The 18,762-nt window shown below is 40.5% G+C and overlaps 1 protein-coding gene across 16 annotated transcripts in view; it reads left to right on the top strand.

Annotated features, from left to right (window-relative positions):
- Nucleotides 1-11,508: 11,508 nt before the first annotated feature.
- The window catches only part of PRUNE2 (prune homolog 2 with BCH domain), a 157,024-nt gene continuing 149,770 nt past the window's right edge, over nt 11,509-18,762 (top strand). For 6 of the 16 annotated variants that reach the window (XM_077344742.1, XM_077344743.1, XM_077344745.1 and 3 more), the window contains exon 1: nt 11,510-11,781. In XM_077344742.1, coding sequence (XP_077200857.1) covers nt 11,746-11,781 — 36 coding nt within the window. In that variant the 5' untranslated portion in view covers nt 11,510-11,745. Of the gene's footprint in view, nt 11,782-12,861; nt 12,919-18,762 lie in introns of those variants that run through there. The other 10 variants (XM_077344751.1, XM_077344741.1, XM_077344752.1 and 7 more) reach the window with 5 other exon arrangements.

Here is an 18,762-nt window from a genome sequence, read left to right on the forward strand (position 1 = left end):
CAAGATGTATCCCTTAAGACTGGCCTGTGGAAGGACTACTAATTGGCATTGTTTACTTGTATCAAAAAAGGTGAAGCAATTATCACTAGATATGCTATGGAACTTGTTTCTCTATCATGGCAGATTAAAGCAGAAGTAACCTCACAGCAATTATTGGATTTGCACCAGTATTTGTATCGAGCTGAGAATCATCCAACAAATCCACCATTTGGGCTATATTTGGTTGTATATTTACAATTTTGAATAATTTAAGGGCTTTCTTGCATAAATAAGTATGCTATTGACTTCTTCCTCTGTTGAGGGAGGGGAAGATTATATGAAAACAATCCTGTTTGGGTAAAGGACAGCTCAGCTTAATTCAACTCTGTGATATAAAATTCAACAGTATTATTTGTATGGTATAGCGATGAAAGTTTTCCTCCTGTGTTTTAGAGGTAGATAGATGGATAGACAGATAGACACTTGGATAGACACTATGGGGAGTGATCAAACAGAGATAATAAAATCCCCTGGCACAGAGTGAGGGAGTCCATTTTGATTGATTCTATCTGGGAGAAGGTGTTCCTACACCTGAGCTTCACCAGAAGGCTGTCCAGTGGCGTACCAAGTGTGGAGTAGAGGGGGAGGTATGTCCTGGTTGCAATTCCACTCCAGATGGGCTTCATTTAAAAAATGAATTTAGCTGCAAACTTTCTGGATAGTGTCCCTTTAAAAAGCCATGAGTCATGTTGCAAATCACAAACTTCTCTGTCCTTGACTTCCTGAGAGGAAGAAGAGATTATGCATTTACACGGATGGTACCTTGAAGCCAGTGCTTTTAAAGACTGCTACTTTCAACAGTTATTTCTGATTGGGATGGGTAAATGGAGTTGTCAACCTCCCCCTTACGGCTTCTGCTCCTGTGTCACTTGTGATTGATTTGCTGCAGATGTTAGGTGATTTTTCTCTCTCTTTTCTTTGCATGCTTATTCATTTGCAGACACTGATGGCCATTCCGCACCTGATAACAAAAGTGAAATGCTCACCTTCTGCAGACACCATACTTTTGGCATTTTGCATGATGCCAATATCCAGCATCCAAGCAGCAAACTGGTAGCTACATCCTCCACTTTAAAGTGCTAGCTGGGAAATCACATAAAGTGGATTCCCCAAACTATGTAGCGCTAGCCAGAGGAGAGCACTCAGTAAGCCACACACCAAGGAAATGTGCGGAGCCAAAGTAGTGCTATCTTCACCTCCATCCATTTCCCACCCTCACACCTCCCTCCCTCCCTCTCCTTTCTCCCAGGGACGAGTTGTGCTTTTTTTAAAGCAAACTGCCTAGAGCAACAAATGTATGTTAAATCATTCAAGCAAAGCAAATAAAAAAAAAAACCCAGTTAAAACACAAAGAATGACTCTCTAAATCAGGCTTGAGATTAATTTTTAAAAGATTCAAGGCTCATGATTCCAAAAGGGGTGGCATAGGCATCTCAATGGAGAAGTTTTACTTTAAAAAATTAGCTGGCATAGCGGGCTTCTTTAAAAGGTGATGGAGAAAGGTGATTGGCTGCCTGGCTTGATTGACAGGCAGAGGAGTAATGTGTAAAACATGTTGCTCTCTTCCACCATTTGAAGCAGGTGTGCAGAGTGCTAAGAAGCACAAGATGGCAGCAGAGAGCCAGAAGGTGAGGAAAGGCCGGAGGCATGTTATTTTTTTAGCGTTATGCCATTTTGTTGGCATAACACTCAGGAATATTCATCTCTGTGTTGTAAGAGATCTTTAGGTCCCTTCTGGAGGATTGCAACCCCACTCCCTAATCTGCTGCTGTAACCACTAGGCCATATGGACTCTAAATCCTAGAACTTCTATTGTAGTAAAACCACCACCCCAGTGGTTAGCAGGTTGGTGCACATGACTACAAAAATAGGTCTGTTTTGAGTACAAAAATGAGATGAGATGTTTAGGCCTATCAAAAAGCAGAAGGAAAAGATAATGTTTTTTGGGGGGGACAGTATTCTTCAGCTCCACCAAATTTAATGGCCACTTTATGGAACACTTTTGTTCTACTTTCTGATTCAGCCCAGGTTTGCAGAGGAATCTAATTTCTTTCCCCATGGTCTGTGGGTCAGACTGCAGTGTGGTGTAGTGGTTAGATTCATTGGAGTGTTAAGTGGTGGTGGAAAATGCCATCCCATCAAATTTCAGCCATATTTCTTGTTCCCATCAGAATTATATTTTACTAGGGGCAAAGCCCGTTGTATCCAAGAATACAACAGGTGCTAGATCTTGGCAGTGGGAAGAGGAAGGGGAGGAGCTGTCCAGTCTGTAAGGGCATGGGGTTGAATGTGTGTGTTGTGTGGGAGGTTGTGGTGGCATGGTGGCAAATGAGGGCATGGATATGGAGATATGTGTATCAAGAAACTGTGGTTTGTAATGTTCGTTGAGTGTGGGAAAAGACCGTTGGGAATTGTGGCATAGTGGTTACAGATGAGCTTTCCAGAGCCATGTCTTCAGATATGTGAAGGGAAAATCAGACTGGAGACTCTTCTTAGGGGAAGATTACATGGCAACCAATTCCCCCCAGTTCTGCATCATTTCCCTTCTTGTGTGAATTAGGCCACAGACACCGAAATGGCCCTCTGCCCTAATACACATGGGGCAGTCACACTACACAGGTGTCTACCCTGTTCCTTTTCCATTTTTTTCACTGTTGATAAAATGTTATGTGTCCACAAGCTTCTTTCATGGTTGCTCCTTAGAAGAACGGATTTTTGTACCCTATTGCTTACTACCCAAAGGAGTCTCAAAACAGTTTACAAACACCTTTTCCATTCGTCTCCCCACAATAGTCAACCTGTGAGAATTTTAGTACATTTTACATTTCTTCACGTATTTCCTTTCAATTATTTTTTTGCTTTTATGCAAGCCTCCCATATTTGATAAAAAGTTATATATATTTCTTGACATTTCCGGCATTTAACTTTGTAATTTTTGTCCATTTTCTCAATGTCCTTTGGGGTGATATACCATCTAAAACATTTTATACCAATTATCTCTTAAGATTTGGCTGGCCGTATACTTAATATGTTTATCCGTTCCCAATATAGCATATTTGAAGCAGCAGCAGCAGCAGAAGAGTTCTTATATGCTGCTTTTCTCTACCAGAAAGAGTTTCAAAGCAGGTTACAATTGCCTTTCCTCTCCCCGCAACAGACACTCTATTAGGTTGGTGAGGCTGAGAGAGCCCCGATATTTTTTTCCAGTTTTTTATTTTAGACATAGAAAAGAAAAAATAACAGTGTCATCACAAATACTGTGTGGAAAAAAAATATGATTAACTAAATACAGAACGTAACATATTTACATAATTAACTCCCAAACATTGCTATTTAAAGATTTTTTGTATTCTCTTACATTTTTCCAAACTAAATCAAATTTATTCCTTTGACAGACTCCTTGAATTATTCTTATATTGTAAACTATTTTTTCTAGAATCATAAGTTGCTTTAGTTTATTCCACTACTAATCTATCACCAAATTTTCAGCATTTTTCTAATTGTTAGCAATAACTATTCTGGCAGCTACAGTCATAAAAGTAACCAGTTTTTTGTGTATTCAAAAATAAGTTAAGAAGAGCTAATGAAGCTGATGGTTCTATCTTCTCTCCCCCCCCCCCCCGAATTCTTTAACTACTGGACAATCCCACCACATATGAATATAAGTCCTCAACTGGCCATATCCTCTCCAACAGTTTTTGTTTTGAGAACCACTTAGATAAGATAATCTAATTGGTGTATAGTACCATTTCTGAATAACATTTAAACCATGTTCTAGAACATTCCTAGATATTGAATTAAAAAGGATTTGCTTAAATAATGTATACCAATCCTCTTATTTTTATATGAAGTTCTGATTCCCATATTTCCTTTATGGATTGTGAATTTGGCAGCCACTTATTTAATAGTATTTTGTATAATCTTGATATTAATTTCCCTTCTATGTTTTCAATTTTTTCTATTAATTGTTCAAATTCTGTTAAAGATCTATTCATCTATTTTTAAGTTCCTTTTTCAAATAAAACGAATGTAATTGATATCTCAGAAACCATTTATACCCAGGAGGAAAAAAGCTTTCTTTATCTAATAGAGCCCCTTCTCCATCTGCTTCTAATGATTTCATAATATTTTTACAATATAAAATCTGAATCTGCATGGAGCTTTTATTCCAATCCCAGGTCGATTTAGTCCCTGCCTTCTCCACTGAATGTGATTTTGATTTTGATTTTGTCCAATTTAAATTTCCCCCCTGCAAGAAGCATAATTGATCCAAAGTGACTCTACAATTTCCCTGTGATATCCTAGAGTGGCTATAACCCTCAATATTTGAAAAATTGGCATGAGAAAGCATGCAGATCTCTGCCTGTTCCAAACTTGCTGCTGAGCTCCATGGTAGAGAAGCCCCGATTGGCCAAGGCTTCAGTTCAAAGGCTTCCTCATTTGCAGGCTGCAAGCTTGCCTTAAAGGGAAAGCCCTAACTTCTCTCAGCAGAGATTTGCCTCTTGGTCCCCCCCTCTGCTGTCTCCAATCCATCCCCCCCCCTTCAAAAAGAGAAAGAAAGAGGCTTCTGCTGTGCTTGGCTCCCTCCCCCCCTTCTGAGCTTCCCTAATCATGTGCAGGACACTTTTCTGTTTCAATGTGTGTGTGGGGGAGAAATACCCAAGTTCAAATCAATCTAGATTCAGCAGGATCCACAACAGAATAAACAAAGTAAATGCAGATTCAGCCTAGAATATCATGGGGAAAAGGGAGGGTCACTCCAGGTCAATCAAAAGCTCTGTGCAGATTCAGCCCAGGTTTGCAGAGGAATCTAATTTCTTTCCCCATGGCCCCAATATTCAGACAGAGCCATTTTAAGTATTACATATATTGATGCATTTGTTCTTTGTCTGTCTGTCTGTCTGCTTGCCTCTCTCTCTCTCTCTCTCTCTCTCTCTCTCTCTCTCTCTCATATTCAGGGAGGGTGACAGGTAAGACTGACTTATGCTTGCAGTTCAATTTTCAAGGAATATGTTAAAACCTAATAATTATTGTCCTGTGGAACAGATTGTTCCTGAGAGGCCATTCAATAACATGATCTGCAGATATCATGAGTTTGTAATCCAAGATGGAATGATGCAGATCTTTCTGAAGCAGTTTGCTAATAAGGAACCAAATGCTCTAGAGTATTGCTGTAATGTCTTCAATGAACTGTAAAATAATGCAAGTGAGAAAAAAATTCCCAAGACCTTGAAACTCACAAAGTTTATAAATGATTGTATGCTACTAATTTATGTACCATTACATGCTTATTAATTCACATGCTACCAATTTATACAGAATGCATGCAAGTTTTTTTTTGTTTTTTTGCATTTGCTTGTAGAATGATTTGCACAGTGAGTCTGTGCCCAGGCTCATTGTGTATAGTATAAACAGGCAGTTGCATAAAAAGCGGCCACCATGCCACTTTGTGCAAATTAGGCCAAACTATTAAAAAGTACATTTTTTCTTATTTTATACACCAGCTCAGAAAAAATAAAACAGGAAGTGCTGACAATATAATAATGAAAAACCAAACCTTGGTTGTTTATGGCAGCGCTACAGTTATGATTTATAGAAGAAGACAAGTTCATCTTTGAGCTGTTGCTATAGTCCCACATTAGGATTGTACATATGCAGATCAGTCTAAAGTGGACCAACTTCTAGAATTTCTGGATTAATTGTCAGTTTTGGACCCATTTCTATCTGATTTCCAACCTTGGCATGGTTTAGAGAAAGCTATGGTCATGCTGATGGATGACCTCTGGAGACAACAGGACCAAGGTGGATCAGTGCTGCTTTTGTTACTTGATCTGATGGCAGCATTTGATATGGTTCATCACTGGTTTCTTGCTCACTCCCTTGTTGATGCAGGGATATGGGAGATAGCCCTTCAGTGGTTGATCTCCTTTCTCTGTGATCAAGGACAGAAAGTCACTATCAGGGAGAATCAGTCGCACCAACACCAACTCTCTTGTGGGGATCTGCAAGATGTGATTCTCTCCCCAACATTATTTAACATTTTTATGCACCCTCTAACCCAGCTAGTACAGGGTTTGGGATTTGGGTGTCACCAATATGTGGATGACACCCAGTTCTACCTCTACCTGATGGATAATTGGCCACTCGCCCCTTCAAGCTCATTCATCCAGTGCCTGGAGGCTGTGGTGGAGTGGCTCAAAGCAAGCACTGGAACGGAACCCTTCAAAGATGGAAGTCATGTTGCTAGGAGGAATGGCCCAGATCAGGAAGCATATTTTCCCAGGCTGGATGGTGTGCAGCTTACAACTGCACCTGGGAGTGACCTGGAGGCTCAAGTCACGAGAGTATCCATCTTTGCCAAGCTAAGCTAGTGGCACCCTATTTGGCACTGAAGCACCTGGCCACATGATATGGTCACCTCCAAGCAGGTCTTCCCTTGTTCCTAATCTGGAAATTGCAGCTGGTCAAAAATGCAGCTGCCTGGGTTCTCACAAACACACCCTGGAGAGCCAACTTAAGACCAGCTGTTCGGCAGCTGCACTGACTTCTGTAGGAATTCCAGATATGGTTCAAGGATTTGGTACTGACCTCCAAGGTTATACATGGTCCAGGCCCTGCATATCTGAAGGACTGCCTCTCTGAGTACATCCCCCGGAGAATGTTGTGTCCAACCAATGTCAACCAGCTGAGAGTCCCCAGCCCCAAGGAAGAGATCTTGGCTACAACCAGGCCCAGGGCCTTTTTGACCCTGGCTCCTACTTGGTGGAATGAGCTCCCAGTTGAGATCAGGGCACTCACGGAATTTATGAAGTTCTTCAGGGCTTGCAAGATGGAGGTCTTCTTCCAAGCCTTTGGTTGAAGCCAGCGGAGAATTCATGTAGTACAGTCTGGTGGGCTTCCTTTATTCTGCCTTCTCCCTCTTTCCCCTACCCATAGGGTCTTCTGTTTTTTTTTTGGGGGGGGTGTTGTGAATCAGATATGAAGTTTTAAATATTTTAAATGCTTATTTTATTGAATAGTTTTTAATATTATATCATATATATAAAGATTGTACACCATCCTGAGATGACCAGTTTGAGAAGGGTGGTATATAAATTCCAGAAACAAAGAAATTATAAAGCTGATTCAAAGAATGCCTGTGTTGACTGTCCCAGCCAACCAAATCAATTAGCCATTAATAACCCATTTAGGAATGTTACCTACATCTGATTTCTTAGAAATGGGGCTTTCACTCTGTGGATATTTTTGCAACCAAAGAGAATGCCAAATGCTTCCTTTCTTTGTTTCCTGGCTACAAGAGATCCACAGCTCTCAGGGGATATCTTTCAAATTACCTCATCAGGAACTCTATAATTTGTCTTCCTGCTCATTCTTCTTATCAGCCAAATTTTCTGCTAAATGTATTGGGGCAACTTTCCATGTATCCTCATCATCTTATCAGCAATGGGTCTTGACCACAACATGGCCATGGGTAATACGATTCCCCAGCCACACTGCCGGGACCACCTATGTATGGACTGTATACTACACCACAACATACCTTGATATCACAACCTGGCTTATTCTACAGATGCTAACAATTTTCTTGTCAGAAGGATATTAGAAAATTTTCATAACTCCTATACTTCAGAGTCTTATGCAATCAAATGGCTTAAGTTTTCTATATGGCTAATGCTAAATGGATTTCACTTTCCAGCTTTCCTCTTTCCCTAAACTGTATTATGTCTTAAAGTTAAACAACCTGGCCTCCCTTAAGGTACATTTAGCAGCAATTTCTTCCCCACATTTGTTTCTAGAAAGTGAGGCTTCTTATATCAATTGTCCAAGAAATGGCAATAAGATCTCTTCAGTGTTTGGCTTGTCCCTTGAGTCTTCCATGGAACTTTTGTGTATAAAAGACATTTTATACATTTAATGTATAAAGCTTCAGACCTATAGCCAGCCCGCATGCCCATTTTCTCTTCTGCATCAAAACAATATTTTTGATAGCTAGAGTTACTAGCTTGCAGGATTAGAAAACTATCTGCTTTACACTCTGACCCACCTTTCACTAAATTTCATCCAGACAATATGTAGTATATGTATGATGATCCTGTCTTTTCTCCCTAGGGTGATTTCATTTATCACAGAAGATGATGATGATGAAACTTTTATACCGCCATTCTCTTAGGCTCACGGCGGTTTACAAGATAAAAATTACAATAATGCCGATAGTTGAAACCATTAAAACTAATCCACACTATCAACATTAGGCAACAGCCGAGCACTAACTAACCAGACTAACCCCCCCCCCCCAAACTGCACCACGTTAGCTGAGAGACATCAGGTTGCTAATATGGGAGTGAGGCAGTCAGACCATTCAGATGACCTGATCCTTGAATCTGATTCAATCTCCATTCTGCAATCAGTGCAGCTGGGAGAGCACAGGTCTTATATTTGTCCTCCATTGAGTAAATGTAATGACTCGTGCATAAGGAACTACTCCACAGATATAAATTCTACACATGAATCAGCTGATGGAAAAGTTGTTCTGCACAGTTTAGTCAAATGACAGCTCCACACCCATCATTGTTCCCATCACCCATTACTATACTCCCAATGTAGGACTGCACAGGCTACTTGAAGTTAAAACAGTGCTAAACTTACTTGTAACTGTTGTGCATTGAGGAACTTCTGTGCAAACACTCTCTTGACTCCACAGTCAGCACCATGTTTTTCTTTCTTCTCCAGTGGTGGCCCAAAGTAGCTTATATCATTCTCCTCTCTTCCATTATACCCTTACAATAACCCTGTGAGGTAGGTTAGTCTGAGAATGTATGACTGACCTGAAGAAATTGTCAAGTTTCCATGGTAAGAGTGGGTTTTTGAACCTACATTTCTCAGAAAAAAAATGGTATTTTCTAGATAAATAAAGATACCTGGAGTGGTACTGATTCTTGGTCATAGTGCCAAATCTTTGGAACTCCCTGGAAACTTCCTGTCTCCCCCTCTTATTGTCTTTCACCAGAGGGCCAAGACTTCTTTGTTTTGTTTGGCATACCCCCAATAAGCTCTTATTGGCCCTCCTCCCTGGCTTTGTTTGTATATGAGCGGCCAACACACACATACACATTTTAAGGGTTTTAATGCCTATTTGTTGCCTTGAGGACACTATCAGGGTGGAAAGGCAGCATATAAATGATTTCTTTATATACAATAAAATAATATTTTGGGGAAGAATACTTTGCATGTAGTCTAAACAAAATTAAACAGGGGTTTAAAAAAAAAAACTTCCATACTTGCAGAAGGCTGTAATTACAGAAAATTAGTCAGCCTTTAGACTGGAAAGTTAGAAACAAGGCTGTTTTTTTTTATTTAAAAAGAATGTAATTGAAGCAAATCTAGGTATCATTTAACAAAAATAATTACATTGTGTGGGTCCCCCTCAGCCCCCCAAAAAAGTGGTTGCAGGTTAGTGGTGGAGAAAAGCCTAGCCTGCAGTGCACCAACCGCTCTTTGATCGCTATACACTTTGGTCTGATTTGGATGTTCTGAGTGGTGAGTCATTGTAGGACTGGCCTTGCATTGAATAATGCATGGAGTAGGCATGTTTTTGTGTGAGAAGGTACCTTATATGTGGTCACTGATTAAGAAAGACAATTCAGCAACAGAATTCAGCATAAGTGTCATGTGGCTGCCTCCTCCATTTGGAGATATTTTCAACTCACTCCTGGATGGAGAACTGTCCATGCACAGGATCATAGCATCTGAAGCAGTTTACAAGTGGATAACTATCACTGATGGGCAGGTCTCCAGTAGCCAAAGGAAATACTGTTTGACAAGGACCTGGTAGCTCCCCATCCAGTTACAGAAGAAAGAAGGAACCAACCCTAGGTTATAATTAACATTTAAACAATTTAACAATAAATGCAAATAGAAATGTCTATTATTATGCAGTGGTGCTGAAAGAGAAGTGCTGGGATCCTTGGGACTGATTTTGATGACAAAGATTGTGTCTTTTTGTCATGTAACAGGAACATTGATGTTAGCAAAATATCATTTACAAAAGTATATTAGATGTTCCATCTATGTGACAACAGCAACACACTGCCTGGACAGGGTTTAAAATGTAATTAAATCAGATGGGGGGCGGGCGGGGGGAATTCTAACATGTTCCACTAAGTTAGGTTAACATTATACATTTATTCATGTGGGTGGCAGGGAACATCGACTGCTTGGATGGATCACAAGGAAATATTTACCCTCCTGCTACACACAAACATCCATTCATAATATTAACAAGGGTCTGCTGCTATGATGATGATGATGATGATGATCTTAGCTATTCAGTCATGTCTGACTCTTGGTGATTCTGTGGGTCAACTATCGCCATATTTTTTTGATCTTGCACTGCTTCTTTCAGTTTTATAATGGTCTGGCCAGTGTTCATTTTGATCATACCTAACCACCGTGTTCTTTGTCAGCCTAGTTTCCTTTTATTACTGACTGGTCCTAGCATAATTGCTGTCTCCATTGAGCTGACCAAAGAAAATGAGAATCCCAATCCGAAGCCTGGATAAATGGGTAAGGTTAAGGAAAGACCTAGCTACCTACCGTGTAAAAACAATTGCTCAGAAAATCATATGGAATAGGTCTCAAGCGATTTCTGATACTATACTGCTATTAAATACCTCTAAGCTCCCAACCAGGATAGGGATGCGGAGCTGAGATCAAGATTGACAAATAGATGGGGGATTAGAAGCGGGGGAGAAAATGAATATATATAATGAAAGGAGAAGGGCAAAATGAAGACAAGTGTGGAAAAGAAAAATGAAAAGGAAAGGTTGTTTTATTTTCTACAATACCATAACAGGGAAGATCTGGCTGAGCAGGCAAAAATGTGGAGCTGGGTGGAAGAAAAGGAAGAGGGCACCAAATTGCTGGAAGCAACAACTTTGTTAGGATGCTGCAGTTTGGCGGTGATTGGGTCAGCCAGGAGCTGTGCCGACTGGTCCTGCCTTGGTTAATGGGTTGAGCAGGAGATGCTAGTATCTACTTCCTTGCAGTAAACCGAGCAGCACAATAAAAAGACAATGTGGCAATTTGAAGATTTATTGTCACAAACTGCTTTTGCAGGTAAGAGCTCACTTTTATCTTTTCATCAGGGAAGCAACACGTGTTTCAGAGGGCAAAAAGCGCGCACCGTTCTGTAGACGAGTGCAATCCATCATTCCTCCTGAGCAGAAGCCTCAGACCATACATCAAAGCTCTCCCCTTTCTTGTCCGGACGGCAGCTGGATTTCTTAGACTCTGCAAGCCCATGAACTCCACGCCGCCGTCTAGGCGCGCGGGGGAGGGGGAGGGGAGCGCCTTGCTCTGCTGCAGACCTCTGCATCCTCTCTGCTAGTCCTCACTTTTGGGCGCTGTCCATGGTTGCAGCAACTGCCTGCGTGACGTCAGCCCGCCTGAGCGCCTCTGCGATTGGCGGTGGAGCTCGGCCGGCCTGTGGAATCGCGGAAACTCTTCGCTGCTCTCCCCCTCAGCCTGGGTACAGCCGGCTCCCGCTTTACCCAAATAGGGAGAGCGTCTAACGGGCAACGCTGGTCTACAGGGACGCGTAGCAGCGGCTCTAGCTGCAGGAGGCAGGAACCGCCCTTCGGAAGCAACCCAGGGCTCTGGCATGGGACTTTGCCCTGGCTGGGCACAACCGACAGGCCGACATCCAACATGGAAGAATTTTTGCAGCGTATCAAAACAAAGCTGGTAAGCTCTGCAGGAAGGGAAGGGTAACTTTAAAGGAGTTTGTTATTTCCTGTTTCTGGGCATTTTTAACTTTTGGAAGGCATCTCCCCTTCTACTGTAAATCAATGGCATCTTCATAATCTTGAAGGTAACAGTAATTATAGTATTGTGGTGATTCCTAGTACTTATTTTTGAGTGATTTTTACTGCTGAGACCTGATATATTCCAAGCTTTCAGAACATTACACAATCCCCAAGAAAGGCTGCATAGGAAATAGCAAAGAATGTGTTTGGTTGTAAAGTATCCCCTATAGCTGGCAAGTTTCTGTGTAAATCATTTCAGAAAGCTGCAGGAATTCATCTAAATTACACTTATTTTATTGTCAACAACATATAGTGTTTAGAATTCTCGGCAAGTTTTTGTTTGTTTTGCATGTGAAGCCATAGAACCACAAATCTGGTCTAAGTAATGTGAACACTTATTTATCTTTAGGAGAGCCATGTAAGATCTTTAAATGCAGTAAAAACCCAGTCAACAATATTTTCAAGAAATAGCACCAGGCCAGTTGTCTTCTGTCTACTAATTTTAATTGTTTCACCTAAAACAAAAGCTGTTTTTACATTTAACTCAGCTATAAAACCATGTGTCTCAATGTTTCTGGACTTATGGCAATTGCTGTTTTAAAAACCCATTTTATGCATATTGTGCCTAATTTTCAGTTTCTGATAATTAAACAGGGTGGAGGGTGTTGAGGCTCAGTAGGTGTTTTTTGCCTCAGTGTGATATATATTCAAGATCTACTGCTTCTCAGTGTTCCATCATTGATTTTTTTTAATGAAAACTGTTTTCCCCTCCAAACTTTGGTATTTCTTTGTGCTCTCTGGAGAGAGAGAGAGATAATTTTTTTAAAACATTCCAGTTACCAGCTGCTTACTTTATCATAAAACTCTAGTAAAATGTTAATAAATGTACTTTTGTTAAGTTTCTGTTTCAAAACAGTGCTTTTTTTTTTTTTGCAAAGAGGAAGATATTTTAATCGGTGATGACAAAGCACAGGAGGAAATACATAATTGATGACCCACTTATCTATTAGCAAAAGAACATACTGAATTCTCCATTAAGCTTGAAGCATGATCACATGACAGGAAATAATCAATGGTACTTCTGATTCGTACCTTTTAAAGTTTTTCTTGTAAGAGGTTTTGCTACTGTCTTTTAAAGATACTAGCTGTGCAATTGTAAGGATACTTTCCTGGAAGTAAACCTCACTGAGTAGACCTTAGGATGGCACTACAACAGCATGACATGCTGACCAATGGTTAGCACTAGGTCTCTCCATAACTTATTTGAGATATGAAAGGTGGCATGATGTGTTATATCCTATGGCTAAATTTAGTAGCCAAACTAGGGGAATGTAGGGGTTCTTGTGTGATATTTGCACACACAAGGAAATGCTGTAGCCCTTTGCACAGCTTGTCTCTGCAGACCTGACATTTACTCAGCTAAAACAAACTTAAGAGAAAAATAGTTTTCTAGCATTGCTATAATGTATCATCAGCTGTCACTATAATACTCTCAAGGCAATATCAGGAGTACAGTCCTAAGCAAAATTTTACCCATTCACATCAATGTACGTAGAAGGGTATAACTCTGCTTAGGATTGCATTATGCGTATATCAAATGAAAATGCAACCATTTTGAATTGTTAAGTAGGTAAACTACATTAAAAGACAGTCACTATATCAGTGTCAGCAAAATGTCAAAACTTGTAGTAGAATATTAGATCAGGCCTGATTTATTGTGAAATAAGTTTTCACAGCTGATGGCTTACTTTATCAGATGTTTTAGGATTGTGCTTATCTTTTATATAGTCTGCTTGTGAAAAGCAAGGAAGATCATTAATGTCAACAACATCATTATTCAATTGCTGATTGGGTCCTGAAGAAGAATAAGCAGCATATACAAACAAAAAAAGGAATAACAAAATATTGTCACTTTTTTTTAAGCAACTGCAGAATGTTTTCTGTTTTTTTAATATTATATACTTTCCTTTCATATGGGGGTTAATCTGTTGGGACTGTGGCACCCTGTTTTAGTGAAGACTGTTGTATCACACAACTTTCAGGCTCATGCAGTGCTAACATATGCATAAACTGAGAGCCAGTCAAGGCTGCTGACACATAGCTGGTGTCTGGGCCAGGGCTGGACAAGAGGCGGCCATAATAAAGTCCTCTGTTTGTTTACAATGGCAAGAGGAATAGGAGCTTCCTCAAACAACAGCTGTGGGATCTTCATATCTGAATTTAAGGTGAACATGCTGATGACAAGGGAGGAAAGAAACTTTGTGGAAGAGAATATGGGAAAAAATATCAAACCCCAAAGCTGTTGTTTTGAGTGATGCAAAGTGGCAGAAAACACAGAATATTAAAAAATCCTGAGTGGGCCTTGCTTTGCACAGCCTCAAATGCTGGAATGTAGTTTGTGTAAGGTGACCAGATTGTCCCACTTTTGGAGGGACATCTGGGGGTACCTGGCAAATTGTACTTATGTTGAAATTAAAAGATATATATATATTACAATACTATTTTTGCGTTCTATGCATTCTATGAAACATTTTGTTGCTCAATATAGACCAAATTTTTAATCAAGAACCCCCCTGGTCAATGGTGTCCTGCTTTACCAATGTTAAAATCTGGTCACCTTAAGCTTGTGGCACTGATACATGACTTTGTCTGGGTCCTTTGAGTGGTTGGATCAGTTCTTTGCTGCAGGTTGTACCTGAGACTGGCTTTGAGACTGAATTATGTAGGTTATATTGTTTGGTTCTCCTTCAAAGAACCCCCTGGCTTTCATTCTACAGTTGGCCCCAAGAATTCTGATGGTGGCCAAAAGAATAAAATCAGGAACAACTTGAACTGTTATTTCCTGAACCCCTTTCAAAGCTCAGCTTCTTCTTAGGCAGAGACTGAGATGACAATGGGATGGAAGCAGTAAGAGTGTCTAAGGTCTTTCCTGCAAACAACAGTATGGGAATTTAGAACAATTGAATTGAAAGGTATAGGACAACAACCACTGTATGTATGTGCTCAGCTCCTTGGGACAGCAGTGTGGGGGAGTATAAAACAGAGGCTGAGACAGGGGTAGTCAAAGTGCGGCCCTCCAGATGACCATGGACTACAATTGACTACCCCTGGGCTGAGGGATCCAAATACAGATTTCTTCCAAGGGCAAACTTGTTGGGCTTCTACAGTGTGGGATAAAATGGCACCCTATTTTGAGAATATGATCCACAATGTGCAAATATCCCATTGGCTCCCAGGAGACAGGCAGCATCTCTGAGCTAGACCCAGCTCAGCTCACTGCCCTAGCAGATGAGGAACCTAAAGAAACCAGGGTGGCTCCATAAACAGCTTTCAAAAGAACTGAGTAATAAAAAAGACTTATTTAGGAAATGGAAGGAGGACCTTATAACCAAGGAGGAATATAAACAAATAATCAATGCTTATAGGAGAGTGTTAGAAAAACTGAAGCTCAGTATGAGTTTAGGCTAGCAAGAAATTCTCATAGATTCAAATTGGTAGCTGTGTTGGTCTGAAGTAGCACAATAAAATCAGAGTCCAATAGCATATGTAAGACCAACAAAATTTATTTAAGGCGTGAGCTTTCGAGTGCAAGGTCTGAGGAAGAGTGTTTGCACTTGAAAGCTCACACCTTGAATAAATTTTTGTTGGTCTTAAAGGTGCTATTGGACTCTGAAGAAATTCTAAAAACAACAAAAAGGGTTCTTTAGTTATATTCAGCATAAGAAAAAGAATAGGGACATGTAGGGCCATTGCAAGCACCAGAAAATGACATTGGAACAGGTGATGAAGAGAGGGATGAACTGCTCAATTCCTACTTCTCCTCAGTCTTCTCTTGTGAGGGGAATCATGCTCACATGATGAGGGATGGGAGTTGTGGCCTAGGATCACTGCAGGGGTAGTCCATAAACACCTAGTTTCCTTAAATGAAACCAAATTCTCTAGGCCAGATAAATTGTGTCCAATTCTTGGAGAACAGTTGAAGTTGCAGATTATTGGAGGAACACAAATGCTGTCCCCATCTTTGAGAAGGGGAAAAAGAATCATCTGGGTATTTACCAACCCATTAGCTTGACCTCTATAGCTGAAGAAAGAACCTACCCTAGGGTAGGGGTAGTCAACCTGTGGTCCTCCAGATGTTCATGGACTCCAATTCCCATGAGCCCCTGCCAGCAAACACTGGCAGGGGCTCATGGGAATTGGAGTCCATGAATATCTGGAGGAACACAGGTTGACTGCCCCTGCCCTAGGCTATAATTAACATTTGAACAATTTAACAAATACATATAGAAATGTCTTATACCTTCTTTTAATCGTCATAAAACAACCAAAACGGCCTCCAGATTTAAACTGTTTTCAAAGTGGCATTTTCATCAGTGTTTGTTTTTCCAACTTAATATTTGCTGATGGTCTAGTACTTCGCTATGATCTATGTTTCTTCACAGAATGTAAACAATATATACCTTTGGCTCAAAGGTATGGGGAAGCATAGTCAAAAGAACAGTCTTAGTCCAAAGAACAGGGAATTGCTGATTGCCACTGTGGGATGGTAGGTAAATGTCCTCTAGGCCAGTTTGGATTCTGGAGATTTGTGGTGGAGGGATCATTTAGGCATGAAACTGAGGTCACTGTGGGTGGGCAGGTAGTTGTGAGTTCCTGCATTGTGCAGGGGGTTGGACTAGATGACCATGGAAATCCATTCCAACTCTGAGTCTATAATTTTATGGTTCAAGGCTTTGGGGTGTATTTGTCAATGACAAATGGCAGAACTGCTTGTACGTGTGTTCAGTGCAGGTTTTGACATCTGAGATCCTGCCCAAAGCAGGTAGGTAAGGGTCATGGTGAATGTCCTTTATCTTTATATGCACGTCCCTTGGTCTGTGAATAAAAGCTGGTTAACCATTCTGATATTCTTTTTAAAAACAGAAGAAACACATGACTTCTAGGATCTATGATACAATGCCTCTGATCAGATACAAAAATGGCTGTTGGATGGACAGTATTCATTTGACAAAAAATAGTTTCCTACCTTTCAGACAGGTGTCATTCATTTGCTCTCATCCACTTTAAAGGGGAGTCACAAGCTATTGGTTAGCCAAGGATGCAAACTAGTATAATGACCAATGGAACGAAGGGGGTGGGGCTATTTCAATGTAGAGGCTCCACACCATCTGGCCATCCATTTTCTGGCAAAACTTTTTCTCTCCACTTAATAGGTTGCTTCAGGAATGTTGGGGGGCTTTTTCAGATGGCCTGGGAGGAAATCTTTTTATTAATCTACTTTGGGCAAGTATTTTATATAGATGTAATCCATGGTGGTGACAGGTTAACTGATGGTTGAGAGGATTAGTGTGAGCTTGGTGATTTATGTTTATGGGACAAACTTGTATGGGGAGAGGAAAACCTAGGTACCAGACCCAGGGCGTAGTGAGGAAATACTCTTGGTGTTGGGCTTCACTGTTTAACCCTGCATGCTCACTGGCATTAAAGGATGATGTTGATGATCAGTATCTCACATTTTGGTGTGCAGGCTGGGTTACTGCTCCAAACTTGGAACCATTGTGGAGTTGCCCGGACACTGGCAATGGAAAACCATTTGGGTAACCACCAAAGGAACCCACACTAAATTTACACTAAGCAGTAAATTAGTCAGCTGTGAATTAACCCCAGTGTAACCCATATTTGGTATCTGATGTTTTTCTTTAGAAAATGCTGTTTTTTGCCACTATACCAGTCAGTGGAGATGATGGTGATCTATGGATGTAGATCACTGGAATAAGGCAGCTTCATATGTGCGGATATGTTTAAGGTTGTTTGGTGACTGGCCATAGTGATACTCAAATATATATGTTAAAAGAAAGTGTACATATGGACCTTATCAATTTCTTAAAATATTTCTGGATTGCTGTTCACTAAAGCTCCAAAGCACCTGTTATCACAGCTGACAGATGATATACTATGTGAAAATATTTTTAGAGGCTATCTCTCTCTGTCCAGCATTGATCCTAAATAGAATAGAACTGCTGTGTTTAAACATTGCTGCCACCCACACTGTTCTGATGCAGATGGAAATGTCTGTTTATTTCCACTGTGATTGATGAGCAGCTTTTAATTAAGTGGGGAACCATCAACCTGAAGTCACAGCATCCTTGATTGTAATAGTTTCATTGTGTAATGATTTATTACTGAATGTCTAAAAATATAGCCACTTGTTATGTTCTTTATTTTTATTTAGTTTTTGTTCCTCTCCTCAAAGTTTTAAAGATGTTGAATAGCAGAAACACTTAATTGTTGGCAACAAATTATCTGATGTTTGTGTGAATACAAAGTTAGCTCAGTTTTATTATCAGTTCACCTAATACGTTCTACACCTGATTCCACCTAACCTATTCTTCAAGTTAAATTAAACATTTTGTTTATTTTGCACTTTTAAAAGCCTTGTGTACTTGTTTGTGTATAGATATATAGAATCTGGGTGGGACAGCCACAGACAAACAAATAAGAATAAAATAAAGGGGCTACTCAGCACAAAATAAAACAGAAGGAAAAATCCTGCATGAGAAGGAGTGAAGAGGGCAAGGTAATCATAGGGTGCTTGTGCAGAAATCTAGTATCCAAAAATATCTCACTCTTAAACTCTTGGTGTCACTGCATTATTGTCAGAAGTCTGGTACTGGTACTGCTAGCTAGTATCTTGTGCTTGCTCAGCAGAAAATAAATGGGGAGAGGGAGAGGGGAGGGAGATGGGGAGGGAGGGAGTGGGAGAGAGATTTGACTTGACTTGACTCTTTGGTCTGGAGACCACAGAACAGGGATGGCCAAACTGTGGTTCTCCGGATGTCCATGAACTACACTTTCCATGAGCCCCCACCAGCACCTTGCTGGCAGTTTGACCATCCCTGCCATAGAAGAACCAAAGTCA

This window comes from Paroedura picta, chromosome 7 (assembly GCF_049243985.1).
Source record: "Paroedura picta isolate Pp20150507F chromosome 7, Ppicta_v3.0, whole genome shotgun sequence".
In the NCBI taxonomy this organism is placed as follows: Eukaryota; Metazoa; Chordata; class Lepidosauria; order Squamata; family Gekkonidae; genus Paroedura; species Paroedura picta.